Genomic DNA, 27,921 nt, shown 5'->3' on the forward strand with positions numbered 1-27,921 from the left:
TTCTTGAGGTCATGCCACAGCATCTCAATCGGGTTGAGGTCAGGACTCTGACTGGGCCACTCCAGAAGGCATATTTTCTTCTGTTTAAGCCATTCTGTTGTTGATTTACTTCTTTGCTTTGGGTCGTTGTCCTGTTGCAACACCCATCTTCTGTTGAGCTTCAGCTAGTGGACAGATGGCCTTAAGTTCCCCTGCAAAATGTCTTGATAAACTTGGGAATTCATTTTTCCTTCAATGATGGCAATCCGTCCAGGCCCTGACACAGCAAAGTAGCCCCAAACCATGATGTCCCCACCACCATACTTCACAGTTGGGATGAGGTTTTGATGTTGGTGTGCTGTGCCTCTTTCTCCACACATAGGGCCAGATTTATCATTAGCTCAAGTCAGAATAATGGAGTAAAAAAGTTGCAAAAAAATGCACAAACGCTAAAACTGCGCACAAATTTGCGACTTTTTTTTCTGCTCTGTACTATGCTCACCAGTTTTCTGAAAGTGGGCGTGTTTTCTTATGTTAATGAATCTCTAGACAGATTTACTATTGGGACTATTTAAAAAGTCACAAAAAAGTCGCAAAAAAATGCGCAATTTCACTCCAGCGAGGACCATGCTTATCCTATGAGACTTTTTAATAGAACATGCGACTTTTTCGTAAGGATGTGCGACTTTTGTAAAGCTGCTTACTGACAGATAAACTGCTACCGTCAAACCACATTTATTACAGTCTTAAAGGGCCGAACATAAATCTGACTTAGCTAAACCTGACTTTAGCCATATGTGAAAGTGGAGTGAGCTGTCAGAGTAATGATAAATCTGGCCCATAGTGTTGTGTGTTTATTCCAAACAACTCAACTTTGGTTTCATCTGTCCACAGAATATTTTGCCAGTACTGCTGTGGAACATCCAGGTGCTCTTGTGCAAACTGTAAACGTGCAGCAATGTTTTTTTTGGACAGCAGTGGCTTCCTCTGTGGTATCCTCCCATGAAATCCATTCTCGTTTAGTGTTTTACGTATCGTAGATTCGCTAACAGGGATGTTAGCATATGCCAGAGACTTTTGTAAGTTTTTAGCTGACACTCTAGGATTCTTCTTCACCTCATTGAGCAGTCTGCGCTGTGCTCTTGAAGTCATCTTTACAGGATGGCCACTCCTAGGGAGAGTAGCAGCAGTGCTGAACTGTCTCCATTTATAGACAATTTGTCTAACCGTGGACTGATGAACAGCAAGGTTTTTGGAGATACTTTTATAACCCTTTCCAGCTTTATGCAAGTCAACAATTCTTAATCAGAGGTCTTCTGAGAGATCTTTTGTGTGAAGCATCATTCACATCGGGCAATGCTTCTTGTGAAAAGCAAACCCAGAACTGGTGTGTGTTTTATAGGGCAGGACAGCTGAAACCAACACCTCCAATCTCATCTCATTGATTGGACTCCAGTTAGCTGACACCTCACTCAAATTAGCTCTTGGAGATGTCATTAGTCTAGGGGTTCACATACTTTTTCCACCTGCCTTGTGAATATTTACATGGTGTGTTCAATAAAAACATGGTAACATTTAATTATTTGTGTGTTATTAGTTTAAGCAGACTGTGATTGTCTATTTTTGTGACTTAGATGAAGATCAGATCACATTTTATGACCAATTTGTGCAGAAATCCATATCATTCCAAAGGGTTCACATACTTTTTCTTGCAACTGTATGTCTGTCTAAATACTGTACACATTTCATAGACATTTCTAGTACGTTCTATTAATATGTTAATTTGTTAACTCAGAAAGATTGTGTCAAGCAGCAGGGAAGTTCCTTGAGGTTTCAGTGTCTTTACATGCCCTTTATACAGCATTGTCAACCCACTTGCCACAGCCTCCCAGGAGATCTTGAAGAGTTTGAGAAACATTAGATTCTCACAGTAATTTAAACTCTCATAGTGAAAGAAAGTCTTGGTCAGTTTTCTCACTCGATAAAGCAAAATGTGTTAGTGCTCAAATTCAATTTCTTTGCCCCTTTTAAGGAACCAATAAACCTGAAATAAGTTGTTCCTATATAAAGGAAAATAAACCTTCAGTTACAGTTGCCTTGTTAGATAAAATGAGTGATCCTGGGGGGCTTGGAGGAATATTTACCGTGATGCAGAACTCGAGATACCCAAGCACAGTAATCGGATATCTCCAGCACTCCCATGGAGAATAAATTGAGTGCAATGCACATGAGACCTGCCACTCCCTCAGAATGAGGGAATGGGACCCCCATTCTCATGATCGGTGGGATTCCCAGTGGTTTGACCCCGAGTGATCAGCCAGTTATATCTTTTATATCTTAAAACTTGGCAAAGCCCTTTAAATTAGAATTGATATGATATAGTCATGTGCAGGCGGAAAGGTGTGAAACATGTGGTGTTTTTTTTTTCATCTTACTTATACATCATCCCATCATCTTTTGTGTGCTGTATTATCTTCACTGTGACACATAATTACCATATTTATGTTTTGTGATTTCTACTGTATATTGGATTTTTGGCAATTTCAAACTACTTTTGGAATCTGTGTGACAAGTGTATTTATTTAATTTGTGCGTTTTAAAATTTTACAAAAATAAGTTTTCTAGCAAACGCATGCCCCTCTCTATTTAAATACACACCAATAAACACATGGATTAGATACAAAGAGAGAGTGGTGAAAATGAGACATACTGTATCTGCTATATGTATTGTCACATCCAGTGATGAGCGGCAGGGGCAATATTCGAATTTGCAATATTTTGCAAATAACTGGGTGAATATTCGTCATATATACGCGAATTCGAGAATTTGTGATCTCGTCATTATTTTCTTGATTGCGAAAATTGGCAATCGGAAAATTGGCGATAAAAAAATTTGCAATATGAAAATTCACGATCAACACTATTACTAAAGTCAAAGATATTGCAGCCTTCTCATTGGCCCACAAGCAAGAAGAAATGAGGGATCATGGGTACTGATGAGAAAAAAATCTAGAATATTCGTGATTACGAAGATAGAGCACTATATTCTCGAAGTGACAATAGTTTTTGCGATCAATACTAGTCACATCCCCAGAATTGCCAACAGACTCTACCATAAAAAAAAAAATTATCACATATTAACAACTTATATACAAATATTCTATGTATTTTTTCTATAAAAAAGAGTTTATGGCTTTCTGGATATAAATTTCAGTCACTCCAAGTATTCTACTTCTTGTCTGCTCTCTAACTTTTTTTTTATTTTTTATTAGCACAACAGATAGTCTTGCTTAAAAGGGTTCTCTGGGAATTAAGAAAATAAAATTACTGAAAATACTTAAGTACTTTGTTAGAAATATATTCTCAAAGACCTTTCATTAGTTATAATGGCTTGTTTTAACTGGGGAGCAATCATTAGGAGAAATAAAATGGCCGCCGTCCTATCAGTACACCCAAAACCTGTCCTAATCTCACAGGAGGACAAGTTCCTTCACAACACTGAGGTAAAGAGCTGCCTTATCCTCCTCTCTGCTCTACTTGTCAGGGATTATTTTTCTGAATACAGCTGATAAGATCTTCAGCTGAATCTCTGTAGGAGAGGAGGTCATGAGGAGACTGGGGTTCATGAGGAGAAGGGGTGGAGGTTAAAAACAGACTTCATACACTCAGTATTCCTCTCAATTTTCAAAACTGGTCTATGTGCTATTAGCAGTTTATAGGCATACTAACCTTACTTCTTTGAGGTTTTACATTCATGTGCTGTAGGTAGGTTAGATCTTAGAAAGATCGTGAAATGAATGAACCTGGCCTTTAGTTGTGGGATGATCTGTGGTTCCTCTTTTTTTGTCTGGATGTAAATTAAATTATGTTGAGGTTTGGAGCGCTGAACTTTCTCCCAAGTGCAACTGTTTAAATAGATGACACCACATCCTACAAGAAAGACATGGTCTACTCTGCCATATGGTAGTGATACAGAAATGTATGCTATACATAATTATTCATTATACAAGGAGTAGACAGGATTGAATGAATTCCCAGGCTCACCTCCTATCAATGGTGTACATAGAGACGGAATGCCTTAGAAAATGTTTAAAGCAACAATTCCATACAAATTTTTATCGCCTATTAACAGCCTATATGGGAATATTCTATGTCATTTCCTTTTGCAAAAAATCTCTGTGATTTAAGCATTGCTGGCAATACCTTACCATAGGATATACATAATTAGCAAGGAAAGTTATGTTTTTCCCATTTTTGTTTACTTTCACCTAGAATGGACTGATAAAGTATCACAAAAAAACACATAAATTCGCCTTTCGGCTACCTGCACCTGAGTGCATATTTTAAAACCGAAAATCTATGCAGTTTTTCGTGAGGATTTCTTTTTCTGCCCCAGATCTGTACCAAAATCCAGAAGAACTGAAAAAAAAAAAAGGGATCCTGTAAAAATAAAAACAGGACCCTCTGCTCAGTTATGCACATTTGGCATTCATTTGAGCCATTTCCATCTGAGATCCATTTTTATTTGACAGAAAACAAAGTGCTGCATGCAGGCCTTTTTTTCCCCATCTAAAAAAACTGATCTCAGACAGAAATGGCTCAAACGGATGCCAAACGTGCATAACTCATGCAATGCAATTTTTTAAATTTTTTTACAGAATCCTGCTTTTTTTTGTTTTTCCTGATCTTCTGACCGCTCAGAAGAACAGAAAAATAACGGTGATGTGAACTTGCATTTCTTTTTTTTTCGTCAGAATTTGACGCAATTTTCCACAGACCTCCCCATTTGCATTGAAATGGGTGAAATCCACACAAAAAAAATAATAATAAAATCGCACTAACAAATGACTTGCTGCGGATTTCTAAATCTGTACGTCAGAATAATTTCTGCACAAGAAAAAAGTATGGTTTACATGAGATTTGTCTAATCTCATACCCTTTGCTGGTACTGTATTACACTTAAGTTTTTGGGTACAAGAATCCGTACGGAAAAAACACACTTACTGTAATCCGCATCATGTGCAGGTACCCTAAGGCTTCATCCACATCAGATCTGCATTATAGAGCCTTTACGGAGTCCCTTCTAATTCTACTTTATTTTATATTTTTATGTAATCCTGGTTTCAGCTAAAAGACAAGTCATCAAAAACTGAAGTGTGTGAACAAGGCCTAAGGAGGAAGTCCAAATTATTTGTGTCTATTTTTCTCCTTTCTCACCCTGCTATATATCATTTACCATATTTTATTTTACATTGAAAATCAAATAAAAAAGAACTGCAATATAAAGATGTAAATGTAGCAGAAATGTGGACAATTTTACACAATACCTGGTAAAGAAAAAGTGAAAATAGACACAAATTGTAGTTACTTTCATTACCTAATCCAGAAGATGCACTTTACCCGGAGTTAAGCCCTTTATGGTCACCTACTGCATGAGATTATACAGCGTATTAAATGAAAGGCTTCCTATATAGCTCCACTGTCATTTAACTCACAAAGTTTAAAGAGCATCTATCAGCATGATCAACCCTAGTAAACCAGATATACTGCCTGGTAGAGTTGATCATGCTGAGTGCAATGTCCCCTGTCTTGTAGCAATGTGATCTGTCACTTTGAAGGAAATACTGCTTTTATGTTTATGCTAATGAGATGCTCAGAGCACCAAGGACCAAGCCTATTCCCTCGTAACACCACTTCACAAATCCACCTTTCAACCTTAGTTACTCATTCTCTCCCACTGATTGATAGGTCTAGGCTTTATCACAGCAATATCTGTGTAACCACTGTGTCAAATTTGGCTTAGGGCTACTACTAAGGGGTGTTATCCTGGCACTACCCTGGCATTCACCCTTTAAACCCTGCATTGGGATCAGGACCTCACTGTGGGAAAACTACCAGGCTGCTACCTCCTGGAGCGGTCTCTGAATGATTAACAGCTGATCCAGAGCACCAAGGGGTCAGGCAAAATCTTAGGGACAGGCCGAGGTCAATGTAAACATGCAGCACAGTAAACGGTCCAAGGTTAGTGTGGGCAAAGATGGATCAATATGAAGGTAAGGCCTCCTGCACACGACCGTTGTGTGCACCCGTGGCCGTTGTGCCGTTTTCCGTTTTTTTTCGCGGACCCATTGACTTTCAATGGGTCCGTGGAAAAATCGGAAAATGCACCGTTTTGCAGCCGCATCCGTGATCCGTGTTTCCTGGCCGTGAAAAAAATATGATTTTTTTCACGGCCAACGGTTCACGGACCCATTCAAGTCAATGGGTCCGTGAAAGAACACGGATGCACACAAGATTGGCATCCGTGTCCGTGATCCGTGGCCGTAGGCTAGTTTTTATACAGACGGATCCGAAGATCCGTCTGCATAAAAGCTTTTTCATAGCTGAGTTTTCACTTCGTGAAAACTCAGAACCGACAGTATATTCTAACACAGAGGCGTTCCCATGGTGATGGGGACGCTTCAGGTTAGAATATACTAACAGAACTGTGTACATGACTGCCCCCTGCTGCCTGGAAGGTGCTGCCAGGCAGCAGGGGGCTGCCCCCCCCCTGTAGTTAACACATTGGTGGCCAGTGTGGCCGCCCCCCCCCTCCCTCCCTCCCCTGTAGTTAACTCATTGGTGGCCAGTGCAGCCGGCCCCCCCCTCCCCTGTAGTTAACTAATTGGTGGCCAGTGGGCCCCCCCTCCCCTGTAGATAACTCATTGGTGGCCAGTGGGCCCCCCCCCTCCCCTGTAGTTAACTCATTGGTGGCCAGTGGGCCTTCTCCCCTCCCTCCCCCTCCTAATTAAAATCTCCCCCCTATCATTGGTGGCAGCGGAGTGTACCGATCGGAGTCCCAGTTTAATCGCTGGGGCTCCGATCGGTAACCATGGCAACCAGGACGCTACTGCAGTCCCGGTTGCCATGGTTACTTAGCAATTTGTAGAACCATTATACTTACCTGCGAGCTGCGATGGTCTGCGTCCGGTCGGGAGCTCCTCCTACTGGTAAGTGACAGGTCCGGCCGAGAGCTCCTCCTACTGGTAAGTGACATGTCATGTCACTTACCAGTAGGAGGAGCTCCCGGCCGGACCTGTCACCTACCAGTAGGAGGAGCTCCCGACCGGAGGCAGACGCTCGCAGGTAAGTATAATGGTTCTAGAAATTGCTAAGTAACCATGGCAACCGGGACTGCAGTAGCGTCCTGGTTGCCATGGTTACCGATCGGAGCCCCAGCGATTAAACTGGGACTCCGATCGGTACACTCCGCTGCCACCAATGATAGGGGGGAGATTTTAATTAGGAGGGGGAGGGAGGGGGGGGCCCACTGGCCACCAACGAGTTAACTACAGGGGAGGGGGGGGGGCCGGCCACACTGGCCACCAATGTGTTAACTACAGGGGGGGGGGCTGCCCCCTGCTGCCTGGCAGCACCTGCCAGGCAGCAGGGGGCAGTCATGTACACAGTTCTTTTAGTATATTCTAACCTGAAGCGTCCCCATCACCATGGGAACGCCTCTGTGTTAGAATATACTGTCGGATTTGAGTTTCACAATGTAACTCAAATCCGACGGTATATTCTAACATAGAGGCGTTCCCATGGTGATGGGGACGCTTCAAGTTAAAATATACCATCGGATTGGAGAAAACTCCGATCCTATGGTATATTAACTCCTGACTTTACATTGAAAGTCAATGGGGGACGGATCCGTTTGAAATCGCACCATATTGTGTCAACGTCAAACGGATCCGTCCCCATTGACTTGCATTGTAATTCAGGACGGATCCGTTTGGCTCCGCACGGCCAGGCGGACACCAACGACTTTTTTTTTTTCATGTCCGTGGATCCTACAAAAATCAAGGAAGTCCCACGGACAAAAAAACGGTCACGGAAAAACGGAACCCCGTTTTGCGGACCGCAAAAAATACGGTCGTGTGCATGAGGCCTAAGGCAGAGGAGGGTCACAATCCAAGAAAACAGGCCGAAATTCAGTACATGGGCAGACAAGCAAATACAGCACACCTTAGGAGACTACTAGCAAGCTAGGAAACTTATTGCTCAGGCACCTTCCCACGGGAAGGGGCATTAAGTACCCCAATGAGGCCAGCCATTGGCTGGTGTGAGGTGAAGCACACTTGGGCAGAGGAGGAAAGACCTTGCTGGCAAGCAGGCCACAGGTTGCCGGGAAGGACACAGCAGAAATGGAGGCAAGACCTGCCAGGAAAGGGGAGTTGGAGGCAGGTCCTTGCCACCAGAACAGGCGAGCAGAGTACATGCACAGTAGATTTCATGTGGCTACCCCATTCCTGAGATCTGATCTGCTCTGAATGAACTCTTGCCAACACATGTGCAAGATTTTGGGGTCAGGCATTAGAACATTGATGATGGCAGGTCCTGTCAATGAGTGGGAGAGAGGCAGTGACTAAAGCTGAAAGACAGAGGTGAAGCGGTGCACCAGACACCTCATTAGCATGTATGCCTGGTTTATTAGGGTTTATCATGCTGATAAGTGATCTTCAAGTAAGACTATTTTCCTTCATCGTAAGGCTTTTAAATAGATTCTAACTGCAAACTAGCTCTCATTATACATATTTTGTTGCCTGACTCCAACCTTCCCAATCAGCGATGGACTTCAATCACTCAACCAAAATACTGTTGGTTAGCTAACTTTGTAGAGAAGATGGTTTACAACATTGACTGTTTCCTCAGCACTGGCCAAATAAAAAACAGAAACCACGAGGCAAATGCCTACTTCCCCTTTGCCAGCTTTCTGCATGTTTCACACATATTTTTAAAGGGTGAATATTTATGGAGGTTGTTACTTGAGGTGACAAGATTCATGTGAAACACGACAGCAGCAAATAGCAGTCTTTTAAACAAATTATTGCACTTTAGAGTTGATGCTGCGTGTTTTCAGAGATGCCACCTACAAAAAGTTAAATTAGGACAATATCATCTGATGCTTAAAGCAAGTGCATAAGACAGAAGATAATGAGATTAGGAAGCATATATGGGCTGTTCTCATCCGTGTGCTGTCCAGCTGCAGAAGGTACCGCAGATGCAGAACACCAACATATTAAAGTCAATGGGCCAATTCACATGCACAGTTTTCTTCATGGACCATCGGTCTGATCAGAGAAAATTGCAGCATCCACGTTGCTTCGTTCCACGGCCCCGTTAAAAAAATATAACTTGTCCTATTCTTGTCCGCGCTTTGCGGACAAGAATAGGCATTTATATTGAAGGCTGTCTGTGCCGTTCTGCAAATTGCAGAACTCTCACGGATGCCATCCACGATTTGCGGACCGCAAAACACACCACGGTTGTGTGCATGAGGCTTAAGTTTGTGAAAAAAATGGACAGTGTGTGGTCTGGTTTTCATGGATGGTTGCTAAGGGTGGGTTCACATCACGTTTTTCCCATCCAACATGTAAATAAAACGTATACGTTAAACGGATGTTTTAGACTGATGCCATACAGTGGCATCAATTCACCATAGAGTTCAATTGTAAAAAAAAGTATACGTTTATACATATACTTTTTTTAACTGGACTGTGCAGGATACAAGAATGTGGTGAGCTGCTGCATTTTTTTGTATCCTTGCATTTCATATGTCAAACAGAGGCATAAAACGTGATGTGAACCCACCCTAAGAAATGCTATGTGGGCATTCTTCAATTTATTTTAATTTTAATTTTATTTTTTTACATATTAACTCCATACGAACAAAAAAAAAACAAGGAACTCAGTCGGAAACAAAACTGATTTCACACTGGTGGAAAATCATTAGTTTTTAGCAGTCAAAATATAGACCATTTTTTACATCGCTCATCTGAATGAGCCCTATAACTAAGTATGCCCTGGTATTTTGTGTACCAGTCACTAGAATTAAAGGGCAGTCCTGGCACATGAAGAATATACTAGTGAATAGGCTAACATCAGCAAAAAGTTTAGAACCCATAAAGATATTCTTGCTTTGCTGTCTTGTGGCGGCAACATTAAATCAGTATGTCCATAGTGACTGATCTGCCACCATACATTGACTACCACTTCTAGCATGTCACAGATAATACATAGTGAGACTTAAGTAAGTCCCATCAAATCCTGCAACCAATAACATTGTAAAGACTGCACATGAAGAGGGCGGAGAGTTACTACAAGGTGAGACAAATGAAATTAGTTTCAGTCTCTAACAGTATGTGGCTGACAGCTTCTTCTTCCACAGACCTTCAAGTTGTCAATAGTGATTCAGGTGAGTGTGAAAAGTGTTAAATGAAGGATGTTACATGACGCGCAGTATGTGACATGACAGTTTATAGAAAGTTTCACTATAGTTTTTAATATCGGGGATAGTACCAGCTTAAAAAAAAAAAAGTAAAAAAAAACTAACTTTTTGAGTCAGCTGAAATGTCTTTTAATAACACAAGAATTTTACAACTATGCTTTTGCTACAGAGTATACAATGAGATATTGGAGTTTTCAGGACCGCTGAGACAGTAAGGCTTCATATAGTTGGATATTATAGTATTGTGTATTCGTAGTAATTAAATGAAGACAATTGTACATAAGGTGGCTCAAAAATATGTCGTGGATAAATACACAATGTAAGGGTACTTTCACACTTGCGGCAGAGGATTCCGGCAGGATCCATCAAAACGTATGCAAACTGATGGCATTCGTCAGATGGATCAGGAAAAAAACGCATTATGAGAAAAAACGCACAAAAAACGCAACTAAAAATCGCAGGATCCTGATCCGCCTGACAAATGCATTGAAATGCTGGATCCGTCTCTCCGGTGTCATCTGGAAAAAACGGATCCGGTATTTATTTTTTTCACATTTTTTGCGGTCTAAGCATGTGCCTACCGCAATGACTGATCCGTCTTGCCGGGGGCTCTAGGCGCGGAATCTAGGCGCATATACGATTTTGGAAGCATGATGCCAAAGGGGCTAAACTCAGAGCTTGAAATTTTCGGCTTTTTATAGATAATGGGTCGTCCACCCGTAAGTTCACGGAGAGTCACATGCCAGGCTGTTTATCAGCACTGTGACTCTCTCTGTACTGCGGGTGTGCGTCCCTTGACTCTTCCCTGAATGTGTCAGATGTATCACCATTTGACCTAATTTTGAAGTCAATGTTTTGAAAGTTAATACTTTGAAGGATAGATCTAAAAATTGCCTTATAATTTAAATTATGAATGCTATTTTAAGAAAATATGACATGCAGTTGATTCAGAAGTAAAAAATGCAACAAATATCGAAAAAACGCATCAATGGAGAAAAAAACGCATTATGAGAAAAAACGCACAAAAAACGCAACTAAAAATCGCATGTATAAAAACACTTGAAAATCAATAAAATCACATTGTTTATGAATTTTGGAATGATCATGGACAGCTAAAATAAGAAAAATATCTTCAAAATTGAGAAAAGAAGTATATATGAGGAAGATCCACACTGGGGGAATCCATATTCCTTTTCTTCCAGGATACTGCTTTCCCATGATACCTTTTTCCCATGATACCTTCCTTTTTTTCACAAGATTATCGAGGGGTATAAAAACCCACCATTTACTTGTAGGGGGTGATGCCACTGAGGAAGGGGAGAGTTATCCCCGAAATGCGTCTGGCAAAAGTTTCACCCCGGAAAGACTTGAACCCCGAACGGACAGTGCACTGTCAAATCCAAAGGACATCGAGGATTCAAGCAAGACGCTTCACATTTACCTGCCTTCAATCAGCTGAAAGCCATCATTAGGAATATACCCCATGCGAAACAGAGTAATAAGACGCCGACATAGTAAAGACCGGGACACCGGCCCAAAGTCGGAAGTAACAACTACTCTGAAAATCTAGCTGAACAAAAAGGACAGGTAAGCCCACAAGTGTGGGTTATTGGTACTGACTCTAAACTTACATCTCACAGTGTGAACCATTGCATGTGATTTCGCATAAAGACTTTCGTAGTGTTATTTTTTCGAATGCGAATATAATCTGAACTTTGTGTGGAAGAATCTTTCCGAGAATCTTTCTGAAAAGATTTTTTTTGGCAATCCTCGAAAATTTGAACATAGATGTATGCGAAGATTCTCATGAGAAATTGAGTATATAACAACCAAGAAACGCATGGATTGTAGTGACAAAGAGTGCAAAGAGATATTAATACAGTGCCTATATACAGAGCTATTGCATGTGATTTCGCACAAAAACTTTGCAAGTGTGTTTCGATTGCGAATATAATCGGAACTTTGTGTGAAAAATATTTCCGATTTTTTTAATTTTTTTCCAAGAGGATTTTTCGTCAATCATCGAATATTTGAACAAAGATTCATGCGAAGATTCTCATGAGTTATTGAGTACACAACAGCCAGAAAACGTATGGACTGTAGTGATAAACGTATGGACTGCGATTTATCTGTTGCTAAGATCTGCAATTTACTGTATACTATTACAGGTTCAGAAGAACAGTAGTCATAACCCACATGTTATTATTAACACTCAGAGCATAATCTGAACAATATAGAAGTAACTACTATTGTTTAATCCAATTTTATTTACAATTGCATTTTATCATATTTTTATTTTATGTATTTTATTATATTTTATCAAGCATAGTTATAATAAATTGTTCTAACTCCGTGGGGCTCCGCATGTTTGAGTGTGCCAATCCTATATTGACAGTTACACAATCATAGGTCTACAGGATTAATAAATCTACTCCAGTGAGTTTAGGGCACCTCCATGAGAATAATTTTCCATTTCAGAATATGAGTACTTACATTTACCACTGACCAGTTACCATTCTAAATGTAATGGATGTTGATACATACATCATTGCCAGCAGTTCTGATAAGTTTGAAATGATATACACATATGATAGACATGTATGTTTAGTAAAAAATTATGGCTATATCAGACACATAATATTGCATAAAGATTCATTCCAATTTATGAAGCAAATGCACCAAAAAAAGATTAATCCACTGCACCCATCTCGCCTATTTTGGTTTGGTATTCCAGCTTGACAAGGGGGCACGGCTTAGTGGAGAAGGCACTTGGCTTGCAACAATGCATTCCAAGATTGTGCAAATTGTTTGGCACTTAATGTTGGTACAAATTAAACCAGCCAATAGTTAGACAAAAGTGTCCAGATTTATCAGTCCATATTTTTTACATTTTAAGCAGAATTAATAAATCTGTACATTTTTGCACTGATTTCCACAACAGACTTTGGTTATATATTTGACTGAGCATGTATGTTTCTTTCAAGGAAAGGAAAGGTCAATAAGCAAGTGTTACGGATGTAGTAGGGAAGAACACCAAGAGACAACAAGAAGGAAGGGGAAGGACACTAGGCCTCACTGCTAGGGAAGGAAAATGGTCACCACCTATTAAACCCTGCTCCTGGCCCTAACTCTTATCCGTATGGGCACCTCTCGATAGTAAAGTTGCCCATACACAGGAACCTAGAAAACCCTGGTGACCCTTGGATGCCCTAAAGGTAATGACAGGGCAGAGACAACCTGTTCCTTCCCTGGTGAAGGAACCAGCGTCTTGCTGAGGCCTAGTAAAAAAACAGCGGGGGGGGGGGGATACAAAACACAACAAGCGGAACACTTAACTTCTGAGGATAATGGATGAACAGGACTTTAACAAGAACCACGATCCAGCTCTTCCAAAAGTGGCTGTCAGATCACTCGTGTGCAGTCAGTCTTTCAGGCCTTTTAACACCTGTCACAGGTGTGACAGCAAGCTAGCAGCTGTCACACCCCTCATCTTATCTCCCAAGGAATCTGGCTTGGGGAAAACCAATATGCCATATCTGTCTTTCCCCCAAATCCAGGGTCAACTCAGGAGGCCCCCGTGTACATTAGAACATCATCTGATCCCACTGAAACCTGCATTGTTCAGCTGAATAAATCCAGAGAATCTGTCACTAGTTTTATGCTGCCTTATATGAGGGAAGCATACACTGGTGACATTGACTCTGATTAAAACACTGGGTAAAATCAATATAGAGTCCGCTCAACAGCAATTTTAACAAAATGGTTATAATACATTTTGGGGCAATAGTTCTCTCCTTCAGATAATAGACAGAAATAAAAATAATAGCTTTTTTTTTTTTGCCCTAAATAGTCACAAAAAAGCACCAAAGCTGGTGGTTTGGTGATATACATACATAATTGCAGTGTGTGTATATTATTTTAATGAAATTGTATTTATTTATTTAAGATTTATTACATTAAATCAAATTATTGTTTATTTATTTAATAATTATTATTATTATTATTATTATTATATATTTTATTTATAATTTCATCCTAAAAAGACTCTTTAAGAGGTAAATAAAAATGAATGAATAAACTGACAATCCAAGTTTTGGCATTCGGACAATAAATATGATTAAAAAAAACACTGCAAAAACATTATCATATAATAGCAGAGTAAATCTACAGATTGCAAAGGGTTTGACTTTGCATATTTGTATACTGGTCTCAGGAATTGATGCACACACCCACAATTGGTTCTTTACAGATCTCTAGGATAGTAATCTCTAAACTCAGCACATACATCCCATGCAGATTAGTTATATTAAAGTATTGTGGGGGGAGGCAGTCTCTAGGTTTGCGACTAATTTATCTATTAAAAACCTTAAGAAAATAAACAGGGAAGATATTATTGCCTCAGTTTGAATAAAAGCTGGAGCAATACAGAAAGTTAGCATAATACAGTCCTGATCAAAAGTTTAAGACCACTTGAAAAATGGCAAAAAATCTTATTTTACATTGTTGGAACTCAACAAGGTTCCAAGTAGAGCTTCAACATTTTTTGAGCATTCAATTTATTGAAAACAACAAATAAACTGAAACAGGCTGTTTTTCAGCTGATCAAAAGTTTAGGACCACACCTCCAAAAAATGAAAAATAACCCCCCCCCCCCCCAAAAAACAGAAATCCAACTTCCAAACATGAACTCAGTAATGAGTAGCTCTGCCGTTATTGTTTATCACTTCAAAAATTCGTTTCGGCATGCTTGATGCAAGCGTTTCCATGAGGTGAGTGGGAACATTTCTCCAAGTGGTGAAGATGGCTGCACGAAGGCGATCTACTGTCTGGAACTGTTGTCCATTTTTGTAAACTTCCCTTGCCATCCATCCCCAAAGGTTCTCAATTGGATTTAGATCAGGGGAACACGCAGGATGGGCCAAAATAGTGATGTTATTCTCCTGGAAGAAGTCCCTTGTCCTGCGGGCATTGTGTACTGTAGTGTTGTCCTATTGAAAAACCCAGTCGTTACCACACAGACGAGGGCCCTCGTGAGAAATGCTCTCTGCAACATCTGGACATAGCCAGCGGTCGTTTGACGCTCCTGCACTTCCAGAAGCTCCATTGTTCCACTGAAAGAAAAAGCACCCCAGACCATTATGGCGCCCCCTCCACTGTGGCGCATAGAAAACATCTCAGGTGGGATCTGCTTGTCATGCCAGTAACGTTGGAAACCATCAGGACCATCAAGGTTCAATTTTTTTCTCAACAAAGAATAAAACTTTCTTCCACCTTTGAATGTCCCATGTTTGGTGCTCTCTTGCAAAGTCCAAACGAGCAGTTCTGTGGCGTTCAAGGAGACGAGGTCTTTGAAGACATTTTTTGTTTTTGAAGCCCTTCAGTCTCAGATGCCGTCTGATGGTTATGGGGCTGCAGTCAGCACCAGTAAGGGCCTTAATTTGGGTTGAGGATCATGTGTCAGTGTCTTGACGGACAGCCAATTGGATCCTCCGGCTCAGTGCTGATGACATTTTTTTGGGTCTTCCACTTGACTTTTTTGTTCCATAATCCTCAGGATCATTTAACCACTTACCGTCACACTAACGCCAAAAGGCGTCATTTCTGCGGCGCTCCCAGGTCACACTAACGCCGATTGGCGTCATCTCGCGTGAGCCGAGATTTCCTGTGAACGCGCGCACAGGAACGGAAGGTAAGAGAGTGGATCTCCAGCCTGCCAGCGGCGATCGTTCGCTGGCAGGCTGGAGATGTGATTTTTTTAACCCCTAACAGGTATATTAGACGCTGTTATGATAACAGCGTCTAATATACCTGCTACCTGGTCCTCTGGTGGTCCCCTTTGTTTGGATCGACCACCAGAGGACACAGGTAGCTCAGTAAAGTAGCACCAAGCACCACTACACTACACTACACCCCCCCCGTCACTTATTAACCCCTTATTAGCCCCTGATCACCCCATATAGACTCCCTGATCACCCCCCTGTCATTGATTACCCCCCTGTCATTGATCACCCCCCTGTAAAGCTCCATTCAGACGTCTGCATGATTTTTACGGATCCACTGATAGATGGATCGGATCCGCAAAACGCACACGGACGTCTGAATGGAGCCTTACAGGGGCGTGATCAATGACTGTGGTGATCACCCCATATAGACTCCCTGATCACCCCCCTGTCATTGATTACCCCCCTGTCATTGATCACACCCCTGTAAAGCTCCATTCAGACGTCCGCATGATTTTTACGGATCCACTGATGGATGGATCGGATCCGCAAAACGCACACGGACGTCTGAATGGAGCCTTACAGGGGCGTGATCAATGACTGTGTTGATCACCCCATATAGACTCCCTCATCACCCCCGTGTCATTGATCACACCCCTGTAAAGCTCCATTCAGACGTCCGCATGATTTTTACGGATCCACTGATGGATGGATCGGATCCGCAAAACGCATACGGACGTCTGAATGGAGCCTTACAGGGGCGTGATCAATGACTGTGGTGATCACCCCATATAGACTCCCTCATCACCCCCCTGTCATTGATCACACCCCTGTAAAGCTCCATTCAGACGTCCGCATGATTTTTACGGATCCACTGATAGATGGATCGGATCCGCAAAACACATACAGGCGTCTCCCTGGAGCCTTCCAGGGGGGGTGATCACCCCATATAGACTCCCTGATCACCCCCCTGTCATTGATCACCGCCCCTGTCATTGATCACCCCCCCCCTGTCAGGCTGCATTCAGATGTACGTATGATTTTTACGGATCCACGGATACATGGATCGGATCCGCAAAACACATACGGACATCTGAATGGAGCCTTATAGGGGGGTGATCAATGACAGGGGGGTTATCACCCCATATAGACTCCCTGATCACCCCCCTGTCATTGATCACCCCCCTGTCATTGATCACCCCCCTGTCATTGATCACCCCTCTGTAAGGCTCCATTCAGACATTTTTTTGGCCCAAGTTAGCGGAAATTATTATTTTTTTCTTACAAAGTCTCATATTCCACTAACTTGTGTAAAAAAATTAAATCTCACATGAACTCACCATACCCCTCACGGAATCCAAATGCGTAAAATTTTTTAGACATTTATATTCCAGACTTCTTCTCACGCTTTAGGGCCCCTAGAATGCCAGGGCAGTATAAATACCCCACATGTGACCCCATTTCGGAAAGAAGACACCCCCAGGTATTCCATGAGGGGCATATCGAGTCCATGAAAGATTTAAATTTTTGTCCCAAGTTAGCGGAAAGGGAGACTTTGTGAGAAAAAAATAAAAAATATCAATTTCCGCTAACTTGTGCCAAAAATAAAAAAAATCTATGAACTCGCCATGCCCCTCATTGAATACCTTGGGGTGTCTTATTTCCAAAATGGGGTCACATGTGGGGTATTTATACTGCCCTGGCATTCTAGGGGCCCCAAAGCGTGAGAAGAAGTCTGGTATCCAAATGTCTAAAAATGCCCTCCTAAAAGGAATTTGGGCACCTTTGCACATCTAGGCTGCAAAAAAAGTGTCACACATCTGGTATCGCCGTACTCAGGAGAAGTTGGGGAATGTGTTTTGGGGTGTCATTTTACATATACCCATGCTGGGTGAGAGAAATATCTTGGTCAAATGCCAACTTTGTATAAAAAAATGGGAAAAGTTGTCTTTTGCCAAGATATTTCTCTCACCCAGCATGGGTATATGTAAAATGACACCCCAAAACACATTCCCCAACTTCTCCTGAATACGGCGATACCACATGTGTGACACTTTTTTGCAGCCTAGGTGGGCAAAGGGGCCCATATTCCAAAGAGCACCTTTCGGATTTCACAGGTCATTTACCTACTTACCACACATTAGGGCCCCTGGAAAATGCCAGGGCAGTATAACTACCCCACAAGTGACCCCATTTTGGAAAGGAGACACCCCAAGGTATTCCACGAGGGGCATGGCGAGTTCCTAGAATTTTATATTTTTTGTCACAAGTTAGTGGAAAATGATGATTTTTTTCTTTTTTTTTTTTTCTTACAAAGTCTTATATTCCACTAACTTTTGACAAAAAATAACAACTTCCATGAACTCACTATGCCCATCAGCGAATACCTTGGGGTGTCTTCTTTCCAAAATGGGGTCATTTGTGGGGTAGTTATACTGCCCTGGCATTCTAGGGGCACAAATGTGTGGTAAGGAGTTTGAAATCAAATTCTGTAAAAAATGACCAGTGAAATCCGAATCGTGCTCTTTGGAATATGGGCCCCTTTGCCCACCTAGGCTGCAAAAAAGTGTCACACATGTGGTATCTCCGTATTCAGGAGAAGTTGGGGAATGTGTTTTGGGGTGTCATTTTACATATTCCCATGCTGGGTGAGAGAAATATCTTGGCAAAAGACAACTTTTACCATTTTTTTATACAAAGTTGTCTTTTGCCAAGATATTTCTCTCACCCAGCATGGGTATATGTAAAATGACACCCCAAAACACATTCCCCAACTTCTCATGAATACGGAGATACCACATGTGTGACACTTTTTTGCAGCCTAGGTGGGCAAAGGGGCCCATATTCCAAAGAGCACCTTTCGGATTTCACTGGTCATTTTTTACAGAATTTGATTTCAAACTTCTTACCACACATTTGGGCCCCTAGAATGCCAGGGCAGTATAACTACCCCACAAGTGACCCCATTTTGGAAAGAAGACATCCCAAGGTATTCGCTGATGGGCATAGTGAGTTCATGGAAGCTTTTATTTTTTGTCACAAGTTAGTGGAATATGAGACTTTGTAAGAAAAAAAAAAAATCATAATTTTCCGCTAACTTGTGACAAAAAATAAAAAGTTCTATGAACTCACTATGCCCATCAGCGAATACCTTAGGGTGTCTACTTTCCGAAATGGGGTCATTTGTGGGGTGTTTGTACTGTCTGGGCATTGTAGAACCTCAGGAAACATGACAGGTGCTCAGAAAGTCAGAGCTGCTTCAAAAAGCGGAAATTCACATTTTTGTACCATAGCTTGTAAACGCTATAACTTTTACCCAAACCATTTTTTTTTTTACCCAAACATTTTTTTTTTTATCAAAGACATGTAGAACAATACATTTAGAGCAAAATTGATATATGGATGTCGTTTTTTTTGCAAAATTTTACAACTGAAAGTGAAAAATGTCATTTTTTTGCAAAAAAATCATTAAATTTCGATTAATAACAAAAAAAGTAAAAATGTCAGCAGCAATGAAATACCACCAAATGAAAGCTCTATTAGTGAGAAGAAAAGGGGGTAAAATTCATTTGGGTGGTAAGTTGCATGACCGAGCAATAAACAACTAAAGTTGTGGAGTGCCGATTTGTAAAAAAGGGCCTGGTCTTTAGGGGGGTATAAACCTGTGGTCCTTAAGTGGTTAAGAAATTCCAAATGACTGTCTTACTGCGTCCCACCACCGCAGCGATGGCGCGCTGTGAGAGACCCTGCTTATGCAGTTCAACAACCCGACCACGTTCAAAAAGGGAGAGTTTTTTTGCCTTTGCCATCACAACGTGTGACTACCTGACAGAAAATGACAATGAATCCACATCTTTGCACAGATTTGGCCTTTTTAAAGGCATGGTCCTAAAATTTGGATCAGCTGAAAAACAGCATGTTTCAGTTTAATTGTTATTTTCAATTAATTGAATGCTCAAAAAATGTTTTGTCTCACTCTCATTTCTTCTTGTTGCATGTTGAAGCTCTACTTAAGATCCAACAATGTAAAATATGATTTGTTGCCATTTTTCAAGTGGTCTTAATTGATCAGGACTGTAGTATTATACTCTAGCAATACAAAAGGTATAGAAGTATAATAAGCTGATATTGCATTATAGCATTACCCAAAAAGATTCTATATAATTGTTGATCAAGCTTATTTTAGACATTTTATTTAGACATTTCGGGGCACAGTTATTAAGACCTGCGTTTTAGGTTATGAAGGGGCGCAGTCCTCTCCATAACTTTGGTGCATCCAGCGCCAGTTCTAAATGTAAAACAACTTCCTAGCTGTCTTACATTTAGACCATTTTCTACGTCTAAAACAGGCATAAAAAATGGTAAATGAGACTGGCCTGTCCCCTTCCACGCCCACAATTTTAGACCTGGTATGAGCGGGGCGAAGTCACAGATAGTGGCGCGATTAACCGTTGCGCCGCCATCTGCACCTAAAAATACGCCTAATTAAGGCGTATTTCAGTATAGTAAATGACCCCCATCATTTAGAAATGTTCCAGTTTCTTAATGGGAAATGGCATTTATACCTAAAGTGCACCTGCAAGTGTACCTAATCGTTCAACTAAACTTTATTAAAACAATTGTAAATGTGCTGAAAAGAATATTTGTAATATCTTAAATTTTTTGAATTACCGGTACCTTTCCCAGCAAAATAGGCACCTGAAGTTCAGGGGCCTATTGCATGTTGCAATCCATACTCCCGTACATCACTGTGTACTCGAGTGATGATTCCCCTGGGGCCGCACTGAGCGATCTGCCTGCCAGAACATTGCTGCTCCTGCCTGTACCAGCGCTGCTCTGCTAAAGCCTGGCATAGATGTCCTATGACAGGGTGGGCCCAGGCATTGGAGTGATGTGCTATGTGTGCTCCTGCCCTGCGCTCACTCCATTCTGCTGATAGCCTGCACACCACATCGGTGCAGGCTATTAGCAAAGTGGAGCAAGCATTTACAATAGGTTTTAATAAAGTTTAGTAAAGTTTAGGCACACTTTAACGTGTTAATCCAGCATGTATTCTTCACACTGAGTGAAAGCTGAACTTGGTGGAAGTGACTACTTCTAACCTAACAAGCTATGTAAATATGATACTAGTGACAGAAGAATACAGATCTATAAGACCTTTAACCCCTTAGTGACCAGCCTGTTTTGGGCCTTAGTGACCAAGCGTTGTTCTTTCTTTTTTCATCGCCGCTTTCCAAGAGCTACAACATTTTTTTTCTTTTTCCATCTATATAGCTTTACGAGGGCTTGTTTTTTGCAGGACAAGTTGTAGTTTTTAATGGCACCATTTTGGGGTACACATAACTTTCTGATTAACTTTTATTAACTCTTTCTGGGAGGGAGATGGGGGGGAGAAACAGCAATGCTGCCACTATTTTTACGTTCTACATTTTACCGTATTTTTCACCCTATAAGACGCACCGACCCATAAGACGCACCTAGGTTTTTGAGGAGCAAAATAAGAAAAAAAAATTTTTAACCAAAAGGTGTGCTTTTGGTGGGTTTGAACTAATGGCGGTCTGTGCATGACACTATTATGGGGGATCTGTGGATGATGCACTGTTATGGGGTGGGGGATTTGTGGATGGCGCTGTTGTGGGGGAGCTGTGGATGGCATTATGATGGTGGGGGGATCTGTGGATGGCATTATGATGGTGGGGGGGATTTGTGGATGGCATTATGATGGTGGGGGGGATTTGTGGATGGCATTATGATGGTGGGGGGGGATCTGTGGATGGCATTATGATGGTGGGGGGGATCTGTGGATGGCATTATGATGGTGGGGGGGATCTGTGGATGGCATTATGATGGTGGGGGGATCTGTGGATGGCATTATGATGGTGAGGGGGGGATCTGTGGATGGCATTATGATGGTGGGGGGGATCTGTGGATGGCATTATGATGGGGTGGTGGATCTGTGGATGACACTGCTATATGTGTCATCCACAGATCCCCCCCCCATAACAGTCCCATCCACAGCCCCCCCCCCCCCCATCATAATGCCATCCACAGACCCCCATCCTTCCCCAATCATAATGCCATTCACAGATTCCTAGGGAGGGGCTGTAGTAGCCGGGGAGAGCGGCGATGCAGACTGCGATGTAAATTGCCAACATTCGCCCCATAAGATGCAGGGGCACTTCCCCCCCCCACATTTGGGGGGGAAAATGTGCGTCTTATGGGGCGAAAAATACGGTAATCAAATTTACGTAAATTTTTCAGTATAAATAACATCTTTATTTTCTGGGTCAGTATGATTACAGTGATACCAAATGCATATAGTTTTTTTTTACGTTTTACTACTTTTTTTGCAATAAAACAATTTTTTTTTTTTTAAAGAAAAAAATGTTTTTGCATTGCCGCTTACCAAGACCCATAACTTTATTTTTTATTTTTCTTTCTATGGAGTTGTGCGAGTGGACATGTTACCGGACCCTTTCACATCACATTAAAGGGAATGTGTCATCAGAATATGGCCTATTGTTTTGAGTCACTGTGCTTTTAATATGTTATAGGAATATATTAAAAGTTTTGATCGGTGGGGGTCTGAATGCTGGGACCCTGATCTCTAAAAAGAGGGGAGAGAAGCATTCTCTTAGCACAATCTTTTTCTCAATGCAGGAGAAGAAGCACGATGGACTCAATAGAAAGTCTATCTGCCTGTCTAGCTCCCCTCTCGTGCAGCAAGGAGAGAAAGCGCTCTCTAGGTGCTCAGACCTCATTGATCAAAACTTTTGATATGTCCCGATAACATATCAATTGTTTTCTGAAAGTACAGTGATCCTTTAAATCAAGTTTTTATGTTCAACATATTGTTTTATAATTTTTGGTGATATAGATAAGGACATGGATTTTTTTTTTTTATATTTAAAAAAAAAGATCCTAAAATCATGCAGTTATCACACTTTCTACTACTAAAATAGAGCAAGACTTCCTGTTCTTTAAAAGTAGCCACATGGGCCATAGACAGGAGGGGATCTAATTGACTTCAATGGGAATTTTTTTTTAGGCATGCTCTGTGACCTGTGCAGAGATCAGTATGAAGAAGTTAAGCTGTGATATTGTGAATGGTGGATTCTGTGTTTTTACATATAGTATAGGCGATATCTGTAATTCTACCTGTGATGATAATGTGATGGTTATCAAGTGCCAGTACAAAACAGGAAGTCTCGACATTAGGCCAGTGTGAAAACTGTGCAATTTTAGGCATTTTTTAAAATATAGATTGTGACATGGAAATTAAAAAAAAAAAAAGTTTAACATGAAAGCAGGATTTAGGCTACTTTCACACTAGTGGTTCAGCAAAAACGCTTCCGTTACTGATAATACAACCATCTGCATCCGTTATGAACGGATCCAGTTGTATTATCTTTAACATACCCAAAACGGATCCGTAATGAACTCCATTAAAAGTCAATAAGGGACAGATCCGTTTTCTATTGTGTCAGAGAAAATGGATCGGTCCCTATTGACTTGCATTGTGGGTCATCATGACGGATCTGTTTAGCTCCACATCCCAGGACGGAAAGCAAACCGCAGCTTGTTGCTGTTTGCTTTCCGGTATGAGAACGCAACCAAACGGAACGGAATGCATTCTGGAGCAATAAATGGGGACAAAACTGAAGCGTTTTTTCAAAAAAATTCAATTTGGTCAGTTCGCTGATTTTTCCGAAAAAGATATGATTCGATCAAAAATAATTTGTGGTGAATCGTGTTAAAAAACAGCTATTTCCTGGCTGCAGAGAGCCTGTATAGTGGTGTAGAACACTGTGCCTTGCAGCAACACACATAGTGAGTCTGCTGTGGTAGTGAAACAATACTGTGAGTTAGTACACGCAGATGACAGGTGTTGCTCTTAGAATCACTGCACACTTCACTTCTTTGGGCAGTTACAGGGCCAAAACTGACCAAATAACTCAAGTGTGTCTTACTGGTCGATGAGTGCACGCATACTTTTGTCTCTTGGCAATCGCTTCGGTGATCGATTGCTGACAGAATGACTGACTAGGAGAAGGAGAAGCAGGAGCATCAGGACCAGCAGATGTTGGGAAGGACAGACAGCTTCCTTCGGCTGAGGTGGTAGAGCCTTGACTGCCTGAAATCGGGTGCGTGCCACTGGTTGCTGCGGCAGGCTGGACCACCACATTGGAGCCACAGTTCTCCCAGGCCACTTTGTTGACACTGCATATGTTGACGCAGGGCCATGGTGCCAACATTGGCACCCTGGCCACGCTTCACCTTCTGCCCACAGATTCGACAAATGGCCAGGTTCACCTCGCCTGGCGGCTTAACAAAAAACTGCCACACTGCCGAGTAGGTGATTTTACCTCCAAAACTCTGCACTGACTGACTGCTACCGCCGCTGCCTCCGTGAACTCCTGCACCACTACTTTCCGGGCCGGTAGGCTCCTGCAAAGCGGGTGGTCTACCCCAGGCACGTTTGGCTCCCGACCTCCCACTGCTGCCACCCTGCTGACTCCCGGCCATGCTACCTCACGCGCAAGTTACCACCCTCTTCTACTGATGATGATGAAGCCCCTTCGTCACCCGGCTCGCAATTGTGATCGGCTACATCATCATTGAGTACTGTCTGCATGTCACTGATGTCCTCCTCAATGGTCTATGAGCCAGGAGCCTGACTGCTCACAAAACCAGCTCCCACGCCACTCTCCTTATCACTACTGCCTGCCTACTGGAGGAAGCGGCAGATCGTCTCCTCCGGATCTTGGCTGGGCAGTAGCTGCTGACTGTCCTCTAGTAGCTCGTCCTCGCTGTATTGTGGAGCTGAGCCCACAGCATATAGTACTTTTCTGGCTGAGGGAACCGAAGAGGACAGAGGCAGGTTGAGGACAGGTGAGGGCACGGGGCCTGCTCCCAGGCCATGCCATCTAAGGGTTGTGTCTGACGAACCCATTGAAGATTGAGTCAACCATTCAAGAACCGCTAGGTTGCTGGTCATGACACGAACGCTAGCTGACACTGGGAGCTCAGGCCTCTCAAACTGCCACGCCCCCTTACTCTGCTGCGACCTGTGCCTGCGCCAGAAAAAGGGCTTTAGAACATATAACTGCACTGCTGAACGGCAAATAATATATATTTTTTTGCCACTGTTACACGCCAAAAAGGGCTTTAATTTTCTCACTTCACCACACAACGGCTAATAAGCCCTTTCTCCTTTTCCCCACTAATACACGCCAAAAAAAAGGCTTTACAACATATAACTGCGGCCATGAACAACAAATAATATTTTTTTTTTTGCCACTAATGCACACCAAAAAGGGCTGTCATTTTCTCACTTCACCACACTACAAGCCCCCTTTTTTTGTCCTCACTAATACACAACAACAAAACGCTAGTGTGAAAGTAGCCTTAAAGGGTTTCTGTCACTAGAATTTTCAGTATTATACTGACTGACATTAGCGATGTGCTAATGTCAGCTGCACCTAACTCTGCTATTCTAATGATTCTCCGTGCCCCCGTTACTGTAGAATTCTTAATTTTATAATATGTAAATGAGCCTCTAGGAGCAGGGGGGGCGTTGCTCCTGCACCTAGAGGCTCCCGTCTCCCACCTCAAGTCACACGTTCCAAGTGTTGATTGACAGGGCCAGGCATCGTTCGCATCCTTCTGCCTGCCCTGTGCCCTGGGGAAATCTCTCACCATTCAGTATTCTGTGCAGGCGCGGTGAGGGAAGGACGCTTGCAGGCTGCCAGCTTCCTCACCGCGCCTGCGCAGAATACCGAACGGCGCGAGATTTCCCCAGGGCACAGGGCAGGCAGAAGGATGTGAACGATGCCTGGCCCTGTCAATCAACACTTGGAAGGCGTGATGGGAGCCTCTAGGTGCAAGAGCAACGCCCCCCTGCTCCTAGAGGCTCATTTATATATTATAAAAGTAAGAATTCTGCAGTAACGGGGGCACGGAGAATCATTAGAATACCAGAGTTAGGTGCCGCTGACATTAGCACATCGCTAATGTCAGCCAGTTTAATACTGAAAATTCTAGTGACAGAAACTCTTTAAACAATAGGTAATTTTCTGATGACACTCTGCCTTTGTGTTGTCACAAAACTTTTTGTACAGCTTTTTGAGCCAAAGCCAGAATTGGGTTGGAAAGGAGTAAGAAATTTAAAGGAAGGACTTCTCCATAAACTGCCACAAAAGTCTGTATGTGACACCACCCTAAAAATTTACTCTTCTCATCTTTTTTTAATCAGCTGGGGGTCATATCTTGACCCAAGTGAGAGCAGAAACATTCTGTAAGGAAATGTTTCCCGTTTCCCATGTGCTGAGACGTGATCTTACTTGTGATGAGAAAAGAAATACAAGAGAGTTGATCCTTGGAACGTGATGTGCAAGGGGCCAACTGTCTCATCAAGCTAATATAATGGTTTCTAATGATGAACAAACATTTTCATTTAAAAAAAATAAAAAATGTAAGTGACTTTATAAAATTCTACAATTCTTATCAGGTTGTCCACATTTTATTACGTGATGGCTATCCTCAATAAATGGCTAGGCTCACCAAGTACTGATACCCTGAAGCTCGGCCTGCCCTCTACCAAAAGGTCTCAGAATAGACACAAGAAAATATACAATTGGCTAGCTCACAGTAAAACATCACATTTATTATTTTTAAAAACATATATCCGTGTAATAATAAATAAAAAACAATATATTGAGATCTCATAAGGATAATGTCATTGGGGAGCATATTCCTAATGAGATCTCAATACATTGTTTTTTATTTATTATTTTAAGGGTATATGTTTTTAAATAATAAATGTGATGTTTTACCGTGAGCTAGCCAATTGTATATTATCCTCAAGACATGCTATCACTAGCTGATCAGTGGGGAGACAGCTTGATCTTCTTTGTAGTGGCCTATTTGAAGGTTTTTTTCCCCATTATCCCTCGCAAAATCTTTATAAAATTAGTTGAATTAATATGTCACAGAAAAAAAAGCACCAAACGGATATGCCACTGACTATACTGGCTAGTCATGAATGCAGATATTAAAAGCTGAGACTTTCGCCAATATATTCCTGTCAGGAAAATATCGGAGCCCATCATTGCACCACGTCACGGTCACTCAGCATGGCAAAGGGTCCTACCACTACGCTACCTATGGTGTGAACACGGTCTGAAGGCGATGTAATCCAGCTCGCAGCCAGGCTTCCACACAAACGCCTAGCAGGACAACTAGTGCAATGTGAACAAAGCCAAGGCTGCAAGCCACACCCATATCAGACCCTGTGATGGAGGTCACCAGGTGCAAAAGAGTGTTTGAATGCCAGGTAACGGCACATACACTACATATAGAACAAGACAAAAACACAGAAATATAGTGGCAATACTGGAGGAGCGGCTCAACCCCTAACACTGTAGCGTGTTTTACATTGGGGGAGCAGCCCCACCGCATGTGGACCGCAGCAAACGACTATCCCCAGCAAAAAATGCATACGGTGGAGGATGTCGGCGCGGTCCACATGCACCACAAGAGCATCCGCACAATGCTCCGTTTTGTGTAGGATGCTCTTGTGGTGCATGTGGACCGCGCCGACATCCTCCACCGTATGCATTTTTTGCTGGGGATAGTCGTTTGCTGCGGTCCACATGCGGTGGGGCTGCTCCCCCAATGTAAAACACGCTACAGTGTTAGGGGTTGAGCCGCTCCTCCAGTATTGCCACTATATTTCTGTGTTTTTGAATTAATATGTCCCCTAAAATTGTACAAAAAAAATCTTCCAGTCATCCTCCAAGCCCTCATATGATGACATTAAATGTAAAAAAAATATGGCTCTTCGGATGTGGTAACACAATAATGACTTATCACAAAAATAACAACCTTTGCAGTACTAAAGCAGAAAAACTCTAGGTATTTTATATCTCTGGTTTGTACTGATTCTATAAAACA

General features: G+C 42.0%; 1 protein-coding gene across 2 annotated transcripts in view; it reads left to right on the plus strand.

Moving 5' to 3' along the window:
- LOC120996058 (zinc finger E-box-binding homeobox 1-like) overlaps window positions 1-27,921 on the plus strand; it is a 149,429-nt gene that overhangs the window by 79,958 nt on the left and 41,550 nt on the right. Inside the window, exon 1 of one of the 2 annotated variants that reach the window (XM_040425733.1) lies at window positions 10,118-10,213. The exons of the other annotated variant lie outside the window; for it this stretch is intronic. Coding sequence (XP_040281667.1) covers window positions 10,132-10,213 — 82 coding nt within the window. The 5' untranslated portion in view covers window positions 10,118-10,131. Of the gene's footprint in view, window positions 1-10,117; window positions 10,214-27,921 lie in introns of those variants that run through there. 2 annotated transcript variants of the gene reach the window in all.

The sequence above is a fragment of the Bufo bufo genome, chromosome 3, assembly GCF_905171765.1.
Source record: "Bufo bufo chromosome 3, aBufBuf1.1, whole genome shotgun sequence".
In the NCBI taxonomy this organism is placed as follows: Eukaryota; Metazoa; Chordata; class Amphibia; order Anura; family Bufonidae; genus Bufo; species Bufo bufo.